The sequence below is a fragment of the Terrapene carolina genome, unplaced genomic scaffold (genome assembly GCF_002925995.2).
Source record: "Terrapene carolina triunguis isolate 2854851 unplaced genomic scaffold, T_m_triunguis-2.0 Scaffold789, whole genome shotgun sequence".
Lineage (NCBI taxonomy): Eukaryota > Metazoa > Chordata > Testudines > Emydidae > Terrapene > Terrapene triunguis.
In genome coordinates, this window is record NW_020665140.1 from 430318 (window position 1) to 440361 (window position 10044).

Consider the following 10044-nt stretch of genomic DNA (forward strand, 5'->3'; position numbering starts at 1 on the left):
TTGTAAATAATACCCACTAATAAGAAGATGTTTAAATTAATTTAAAATTCAAATACCAAAGCATTGTACTCTTTTGCATCCACTAAAACTGCGAATTCCAGGGCTTAGTTTCAGAGATATTTCTGATTTTTTTCATGGACTGCTTTTTGATTAGTCTCCTTTTAACAAAACGTAGAATGCAAACTCAAAGGGCCAAAGGAATGGTTTTCTTGTAGATGTACACTACAGAGACTGTTCTTAATATTAATTTCTTATCCAGCTGATGGGACTAACTTCTATACTCAAATCAGGAGCTTAGTTGTATACAGCATATTCAGAGTTAAAATATGGCTTAAATTACTTTATTAGAAGGTTGACTTTTATGTGAATACAGTTGCTCAATAATCCTGAGTTGTAAGCAGCACTTGATGTCCTTCTAAAATTCAGTACCTTATACTGTATATCTGCATTTATTCGATTTATATGTCCAAATAACTTCAAAGCTGTAGACCTCATCCTTAGAGCCCAGGGCTTCCCATTGAACCCACTGCTTGCATACCACACTGTGTGCTAGGTGTCTGCTCAAGTTGGTGATGGCTGTGAAGCAGGTCTGGAAGCCTAAAACATCATTAGCTCCCACTGTCCTAACACATGCTCTCCAAGGACAGGAGGATTTGGGTGTCAGTGGGTTCTCCCACTCTGCCCTGCATCTTGCATACTGCAGTGAAGAGACCCCTTCCAGAGCTGAGCTTTGCACTGCACCAGAATTGTGCAGCCCCTCCAATCCACTTTCACCCCTTCCAGTAAGGAACCTCACTAGTTTCTCTGCTCTGGCTCACTTGTAGCCATGGAAGCAGGATCTGTAGCTATAATTTCTCATCAGTCTAAGGATCCTGAAATTCATGAGAGTCAGTCCAAAGCCTCTCAGCTGTACTCAGTATTACACCAATTTGCTGTCATTAATTTTTGAAGTTTACTATCAACCAAACTGGTCATGCACAAGCAGCAGCAGCAGAGCAGACTTGCACTGTTCTGTCAATGTTCCTCAGTTATCCGGTTTGTAAAATGGTTTGTACACTACTTATCCAACTTTCAAAGTGCCTTGAGATGCTTGGATGAAACTGTTATAAAACTTAAAAGCATTATGAGGATTATTTAGGGTTGCCAGGCATCTGGTTTTTGATTGGAACATCCAGTCCGCTAAAAGTCCTGTCGGCAGCGCAGCAGGGCTAAGGCATGTCCAGCTTATAGGTGCAGGGGTGGCCATGGGGGCTCCACGCACTGCTCCCACCGCAAGCGCCAGATCTACAGCTCTCATTGGCCAGGAAGCGCGGCCGATGGAGGTGTGGGCGTGGCACCTGCAGGCACAGGCAGCGCACAGAGCCCCTGGCCCTTCCACCTATGACCTGGACATGCCGCCCACTTCTTGGAGCTGCCTGAAGTAAGCACCGCCCAGCCAGAATGTGCACCCCGAACCCCCTCCCGCACCCCAACCTCCTGCCCCAACCCTGAGCCCCCTCCCGTACCCAAACTCCCTCCCTCATTTCTGGCCCCTCCCTGGAGCCTGCACCCTCACCCAGAGCCCTCACCCACTCCTTCACCCCAACCCCCTGCCCCAGCCTGCAGCCCCCTCCTGCATCCTGAACCTCTCATTTCTGGCCCCGTCCTGGAGCTTGCACCCCCAGCCAGAGCCCTCACCCCAACCCCCTACCCCAGCCCAGTGAAAGTGAGTGAGGGTGGGGGAGAGTGAGTGACGGAGGGAGAGGGGATGGAGTGAGCAGGAGGCGTGGCCTCAGAGAAGGGGTGGGGCCTTGGGGCAGGGGTGTTCAGTTTTATGTGATTAGAAAGTTGACAACCCTATGATTATTTGTTTTTTAACTCTTCTCATCCCTTGAATATTTTATGGTGTGGGCAGATCTGCATTCTCTCCCTCCCTCTATAAAGGCAGATGGAAACCTAATAATTTAATGACTCTGCTGTTGATGTGCTATCTCCCTACTGAGCAGTTGCAACTAAAATGGATACAATTGTTTCCAGTTCAGTCATTTGATCCATTGCAGAGACTATAGTTTTCAATACAGCTTGCTTGCTTCTTTCTATGCAGTTAATGGTCACAATTGGTAAAATGAATATTGAATCACAGGATCTTTGTTGCCACCTCATTCATATGCAGTTGTTTGTTTTCTTTACTTTATTTCTCTGGAGCTTCCCCACTAGTTCTCTTCTCTTATTGGTGGTTACTACTTAACTCTACTTCTCTCCCCCCTCATTTACTGTGCTCCATTTTAACAATTAGTAGTCTACTGCTGCAGAGTTTGATGATATGCCTATACAGCTTTGATTCCTGTTCCCATCCTTCTGATTTCCTTAACCCCCTTTCATCCTTCTATTGCTAACTCCATTTCTTCCTCATTCTGCTATCCCATCTCCCCCCACTTCATCCTTCATTTCTTTAATGGCTCAGTCCAAACCCTCTCCACTTACCCTAGACAAGCAGATATTGTAGATGGTGATAGTTATCAGCCTTTAGCCATACCATTATTTCCTAATTCTGAATGTTTCAAACATTGGAGAATCTTTCTAGGCAAAGAATCTTCACTGTTCCATCTAGGGTGGGACAAATAATAGCAAAAATTATTTATGGACATTTTTTTTTCATTCAAAATCACGTTGCTATTTGGCCACATTTCCACTCTTTCATGTTTGCTTATTCTCAAACAGTTGTATCAGCAGATTTTGTTCACATAAATGCTGGACAAACAAGAGGGAATTTGCTATTAGAGGTTGGAAGTACTCACTCTTGGTTTATAAACATATCAATTATATTTTTGTGTTAATGTTTGCCACTGTTTCCGTCATCCAGTCAGGGAACAGAAACAATATCATATGACTTAGGTGAACCAACCATATATGATGAATAATGACAATCAAACAATTGAAGATATAGATGAACTGAATCGTTGACAAGCAACACTTTCGCTGAAATATGTTTGCACGATCTGTTAGTGGGACAATGACAAATAAATAACTCATGCACAGAAGAAAGGCCTCTGTTTGTAAAATATATCATTCACTAGAAATAGTTCCCCAGCTCTAGTCCCATGTTTCTGACTTCATAACTCTGCAAATCTGGCTTTAATTTGCTCCCAAGGTCAGAAATCTTGGATTTATCCATGATGAAAACTTTTTTTCACCAATCGTTCCCATTTCTGTGTGTCAGAACTTTCTAGAAAGTTTCTAGAATGTTTAATTATTATGACCCTGCCTCTACTGAAATCTTCAGGCCCGATTCTCATCTACAGGAAGGGCATTTAAACTGTTCTAATCATGTAAAGGGATATTAAAGTGGGTTTAAATATAATCTACTCCCACTTTAAGGACCCTGTACACGAACAGAGGAGAGTAAAGTGGCCGAGGTGTAAATGAGAATTAGGCCCTTCATTTCTGTCACCCATTTCCCTTGCTGAATATTGCAATTCCCTTTATTATAATCTTCCAAACTCCCTATTTTTTAAGCCACAGAAGGTTAAGAATGCTATTGCCTTTTTCCTGTTTCAGGGAGAAAGATCATTCCCATCCATTGTCACTTTAACTGACTTAGCAAATTCAAAATTGCCATGATGGTCTCCAGAATCCTCTCCCAGACATCTTTGAGAATATGCCCACCTATTCCTCACTGCTCCTCTGCTCTCTGCCTCAGAAGTTGGGGACCCACATGAGCATGTCCCGACACATCTATTTATAATTTCTGTACTTCCTTCCCTCCAGGACAAAGAATTACTTCATCCCTTGAAATTTCATCTCAAAGTGATCCTTTTCTCCTTAATTGATCGTCATCTTTATGCATAACATATTTTGTGATATTGCGCATTAGTAATTACGAAAATGTAAAACACCTGAACAGTGGGATGCCCATATGCATTTGAATTAACTCAATTTTACCAAGCCTGATCCTGATCCTGCAAACCTTTATTGGTATGGGTGGTCCTGCAGTCATAGAATCATAGAACTGTAGGACTGGAAGGGACTTCAAAAGGTCATCTAGTTCTGTCCCCTGCACTCAAGGCAGGACTCTGTAATAACTAGACCATTCCTGACAGGTGTTTGTCTACCTGTTCTTAAAAACTTCCAATGACAGAGATTCCACAACTCCGTAGGCAATTCACTCAAGTGCTTAACTACCCTTTCAGTGACAAAGGTTTTCCCAATGTCCAATTTAAATCTCTCTTGCCACAATTTAAGCCCATTGCCCCTTGTCCTATATATAGAATATAGAGAATTTCATCCTCTATACTTAGAGCTTAACAAAAACAAAATTTCATCATCTTCCTTCTAACAACCTTTGATGTACTTGAAAACTATCATGTTTCCCCTTAGTCTTCTCTTCTCCAGATTAAACAAACTCAATGTTTTCAATCTTTCCTCATAGGTCATGTTTTCTAGACCTTTAATAATTTTTGTTGCTCTCCTCTGGATTTTCTCCTATTTGTCCACATCTTTCCTGAAATGTTATGCCCAGAACTGGACACATGACTCCAGATAAGGCCTTATCAGCATGAAGTAGAACAAGAAGAATTACTTCTCACATCTTGCCTACAACACTCTTGCTAATATAGCCCAAAATGATGTTAACTTTTTTTGATACAGTGTTACACTGTTGTGTCACATGTAGCCTGTGATCCACTATAATCCCCAGATCCCTTTCTGCAATACTCCTTCCTAGGCAGTCATTTCCCATTTTGTATATGTACAATTGGTTGTTCCATCCTGAGTGGAGTTCTTTGCATTTGTCCTTATTGAATTTCATCCTCTATACTTCAGACCATTTCGTCAGTTTGTCCAGATCATTTTGAATATTAATCGTATCCTCCAACGCACTTGCAACCCCTCTCAGCTTTGTATCATTTGCAAACTTTGTAAGTATATTCCCTGTGCCATTATCTAAATCATTGATGAAGATATTGAACAGAACCGGATCCAGGAATGATCCCTGCAAGATCCCACTTAATATGCCCTTCCAGATTGACTATGAACCACTGATAACTACTCTCTGGGACCGTTTTTCCATCCAATTATGCACCCATCTTATAGTAGCTCCATCTAGGTTGTATTTCCCTAGTTTGTTTATGAGAAGGTCATGCAAGACTGTATCAAAAGCCTTACTGAAGTCAAGGTATACCACATCTACCATCTCCCTCCTATTCACAAGGCTTGTTACCCTGTCAAAGATAGCTATTAGGTAGGTTTGACACAATTTGTTCTTGACAAATCCATGCTGACTGTTACTTACCACTTTTATCTTCTAGGTGTTTGCAAATTGATTGCTTGATTATTTTCTCCATTATCTTTACAGGTACTGAAGTTAAGATGACTGGTCTATAATTCCCCAGGTTGTCCTTGTTGCCTTTTTTATAGATTGGCACCATATTTGTCCTTTTCCAGTCCTCTGAAATCTCTCCCATCTTCCATGAGTTTTTGAAGATAATCACTAAGGGCTCAGATATCTCCTAAGTCACCTCCTTGAGTATTCTAGGATGTATTTCATCAGGCCTTGATGACTTGAAGACATAGTTCAAAAGGACTACCTATGTGATAAAGAATACTCATATGAATTCTGCTGAACTAAGTACTGAGTAGCTCCATCCTTAATAAAGTCATTAGCAAGTCTACTTTTCATTTAGTTTATATACTCCTTTCATGGTTTACAGTAAAGGAACAATCTGAGTGGCTGATGAAGATTGTGAATTACATAGCTGCGACATACAGGATGTAAGGTTATAATATAATGTTTACTTGGTTTTGATTAATTAATTAGCCAGTCAAATTCACGGGGTCTTAGTTATTTTAGTGTTCTGGCTAATTAACTATGTTGCAGCCCAATAATCATTTCCTGAAGACATGATGACAGTGTCTTATAATAAATATATGTCTTGGGTGATGGAAGCAATCAACTTCACAATGCATCTGAGATGTGTGTATAGTATATCATATAATAACCTCACACCCTCTCATGTATTATTTATTTGCATTAAAATATTGCTGTTTATTCACTATGCGTACTCTGTTTGGAATGTTTTGCTCTGATGTATAATATCAATTGTTTCTTTCCTTGGTTTGTACCTGTGCCTTCTCCAATAAAACAGAGTGTAGCAAAATAAAAATGCATTGTATAAGGTCTCAAAAAATCTTCTTATGTCAACAGAAAGGTAACTCTACAAGACACTCCCACACCACAGAGAAATGTTGGTGGGACCTCAGGAGCTCATCTGAACAACCTTCAGTTAGAGCTAGAGGCAAAGAGGGAGAGAATACTATGAACAATTGTTACTACCATAGGTTATATATGTACTTTGGAAAAAAAAGTAGCACTGTTGTCACTTTTTTTGTGTGTGTCTTAAAAATTACTGTGTGATTGCAGACAGACACTTCGGTGTGGAAGAACAGAAAGGCTGAGAAACTGCTTGCTAAAAACGAGGCTTGAAAATGACAAAATTGTATGATTTTTAATGATGGCCTGAAAGTTAAATCAAGATATATTAAAAGTAGGCAAAGAAAGAGATGAGAGTTTTTTCTGTATTTCTGGGAAATCTTCTAGGATTGAGAAATGCTAGAAGAAACCTCTGTCACTTTTCCAACAAAAAATGATACTGTTCTTTGATCAGAGGCTGAAAAACAACATTAACCAAATCTCTTCCTTTCATTCAGAGGGATGTTTTCCATCTTTTGTCTTTGGGGATTTAAAAATATAATCCATATTGTTTTTATTTATTTTTTTAGTTTTTGTTTTTTACTTAATGCAGACATTTTTTATGGATTAAAGAAAAACCTCTTAAGCATGATCTTTTTTGCTTCTAAAAGCTTTTGTGCCAACACTGAATTCTTTTAATACTTCACTTAGCAGTCAGTTGAGATTTCATATGAGAATTGTTGCATGATAAATAAATCTGTGATCATTGAAGGCTAGTTCTATTATGCATATCCAGTGGTTAAGGCCCAGTAAAAAGTAGAGATTGGAACCGGCTATTCTTGGGAGCAGGAAGGATCAAAGGACTGGTAATGTGATCTAGGGCTTTTTACCTCCAGGTCACCAGCTCCTATCTGACTCAGGTTGGTAGTGACTAAAAGTCGTTATCATCTAATGGTTATTCAGTGGCCTATGTAAAATGAGTTTCTGGTCTTAGTCCCAGTTGCTAGTGGACAGGTGTTCACGTAGCAAAAATGACCATAATGGGCACCTTTATTGATACTCTGCAGCGGTGCTAATGACTGAATTGTCATGGAAATTAAAATATGTTGAAAAGTTCATACTTTATAAGTAGGGAAATTTCCATTTTAAAGTAAATAAAAAGAAATGAATATAAACTACATCTTAAATAAACATAAGTTTTTGTATTCTTTCGGGGACATCTGAATTGTGCTGTCATCATGGATACTTTGATATCAGACTAAAATTCAAATGTATTCTCGCTACTGATGGACCTTCATAAAACTCCTTGTGAAGTTGGCTGCCCGTGAGAAAGAAATATGGAGGGGGGGCAATCCTATAAAGCGTGCTCTGGACATCATTAATGAGAGTCGGCACTTAACACCTTCCAGGATCAAGACCTTAGCGCTCACATACAGTTCCAGAGAGGATAATTCAGGACTTTCTTATGTTTTTCTGCAAGCAGATCAAGTTTGAAAAGTGCCAAAAGGATAACAAACTTCTTTCCACCCTTGTCATGATATAACAGTTTGTTTCCTCTGTCTGGGTTGAGGAGGTTGTCCAGAAACATTCAGGAGAATCTCCTACAGACTGTTCTAAGGAGGCTCTTTTTATTTGTTCTGTAAAGTTAGGGTTGGTTTCAGTAAAATCTCTCCTGTTTTCTAAAGGTCAGGCACATCTACTTCCTTTGTTTGCTGACCTGGGGTATGTGGGTGTGTACTGAGTGGAAATGTGAATCAGTTAAGGTCATTGGTCTTGAATGGGCCACCTCGCAACCTAGATGCTGCACAGCCTGCTGACGTGAGTTCAGTTCACAAGCTTGTCTTGAGGTCCCATGACTGCCTGAGGCTTAAGAATGTCAAAAAGGATGGGACTTAAAAATGTGGAAAAAGCACAGCAGACTCAAGGATTGCGGGGGAAAGAGGACCTCAAACAATATCACTTTCCAGCAGCCCTCTCTGATCAATGCATCTGGGGTTGTTGATGGACTGCATTCAGCTGTAAACTTCCAAGGGGAGGATCATAATGAGAAGGGAGCCTTTCAAGATGGTGGGGATGTGATGTTCATAGGTCCAGTCCATAGCTCAATTCTATATTATGCAAATAGCCAGGACATCCAGCTACTAAAAAGTAGTCAAGACTCCCTAAAAGACTTGTGTGTCAGCAGTCTCCAGAATGGTTTTATTTTTGTATATTAAACCCAAGAAAGTGCATTTACTTTAAATTTGTTAATCTCTTTGCTGGCTTCCCTACTCTTACCCCTGTGACTGATCATGAAATAGCTAACAAATAAATACAATTAAAAAAAGAGTAAAAACTAAACAAAATCTGAAACACAAATGTAAATGATTGTTATCTTGGAAAAAAATCATCTCCAAACACAGCATTCCTTTCCCTCTTGTTTTCTGTTCTTTCCTCCTTCCCTTGACTCATACTACTAAGACTTCCATCATCATGCCCCATAATTTTTCTTTAAAAAGTTTCCTAAACTTATGGTCCTACATGCATATGTCGGCATCTAAATAACTTGCCTGATTTTCAGTGGTGCTGAGCGCACCTGCAGTTTCCAGCACTGTTTATAGCTCAATAATTCAAAATGGCACAGTGTAATAAGGTATTCTTAGCTGTAGTAGATAAGGTTGAGTGCTTTTCCATACAGGAGCTTTGGATAACCTGTATCGGAGGAAGCAGTCTCTTCTGGCAAGCAGAAACTTTCTTTCCTAGGAAGTATATAAGCAAGATTATTATAGAATTCTGCTCATGTATGCTTACTGTTGATCTGACTGAAATTCATATATTTATGTCTCCACAGCTAAGCCCATTGTTTAAAGACACTGTCCTGAAGAGAACATTTAATGCTACCTTACAGAATCCTGTTGCAACTCAGATGGACAACACTGTTTGCAAATATGAGGCAGTGCACCCAGGCACACTTTGTGTGTCTATTTAAGAATTCTTCAGTGGTGAATATGCTTACCTATATTACTAAAAGATTTAAGAGTTCATATTAGGTTGTTACATTTTCTAATATATTCTCAAAATTACAAAACATATTAATTTTAACTTTATTTAATATGGGAAATGACTGTCTCTTTAGTCCAAATAGTAAAGGAAATTGGTAATATATTTGCAAATTTTCCTCTCCATATTAATATTTGCACTCAAGAGGGTTGATAGCAATTTTTGAATAAATGTTACAGTGGAACGCTGTACTCATAGTTAAATCAAATTATAATTGTGCCAGGCATGGAAAGGAAAGTTTATTAGCTTTCTACTTCCCAAATAAATATTTCCCTTACTTCTTTAGAGAAAACCGTGGAAACTACATATAAATGAAATGTAGGTGGCAGGCTTTTCCACAGTTCATGTCCTTTATCAGCTGAAGCAATGAACTCCTAATACTAACACTGGATTGTACTCTGTTAATGTGATCACTTTGCAATAAAGGATTGTGGCTTTATTGCAAAGTCAGACAGAAATAATTGAGCTCTGATGGGCAAAAGTTGCTAAATTAAAGGTGAACTTCAGTATAAAACAATGTTAAAATTCAGAAATCTGACTTAAAGATATCTGCAAACATATAGTGATCACCACTGAAAAGTAAGCATTTACCCACGCTACCACATGACAGTACCTGAGACAAAGCAGCATTTTTTTTATATTTAAAATAGACTTTTATTTTATCTTCCAATATGTTAATGGACTATGACTTTGTCTCTCACTCTATTGTTAACAAGTTATCCAATATTTTGTTAGCTCACTAAAAAGCACAACTTCTAAGGCAGAGGTTCTCAAACTGTGGTCCATGGACCACCAGTGCTCCGCGAGCTCCATTCAGGTGATCCGCGGATAGTTCCCTC

General features: G+C 39.3%; 1 protein-coding gene across 1 annotated transcript in view; it reads left to right on the forward strand.

The window, feature by feature from the left end:
• The window catches only part of STPG2 (sperm tail PG-rich repeat containing 2), a 415406-nt gene extending 406272 nt beyond the window's left edge, over positions 1 to 9134 (forward strand). Inside the window, exon 14 of the mRNA XM_026660500.1 lies at positions 8997 to 9134. Within this exon, the coding sequence (XP_026516285.1) occupies positions 8997 to 9134 (138 nt within the window). The remainder of the gene's footprint in view (positions 1 to 8996) is intronic.
• The last annotated feature ends 910 nt before the right edge of the window (positions 9135 to 10044 follow it).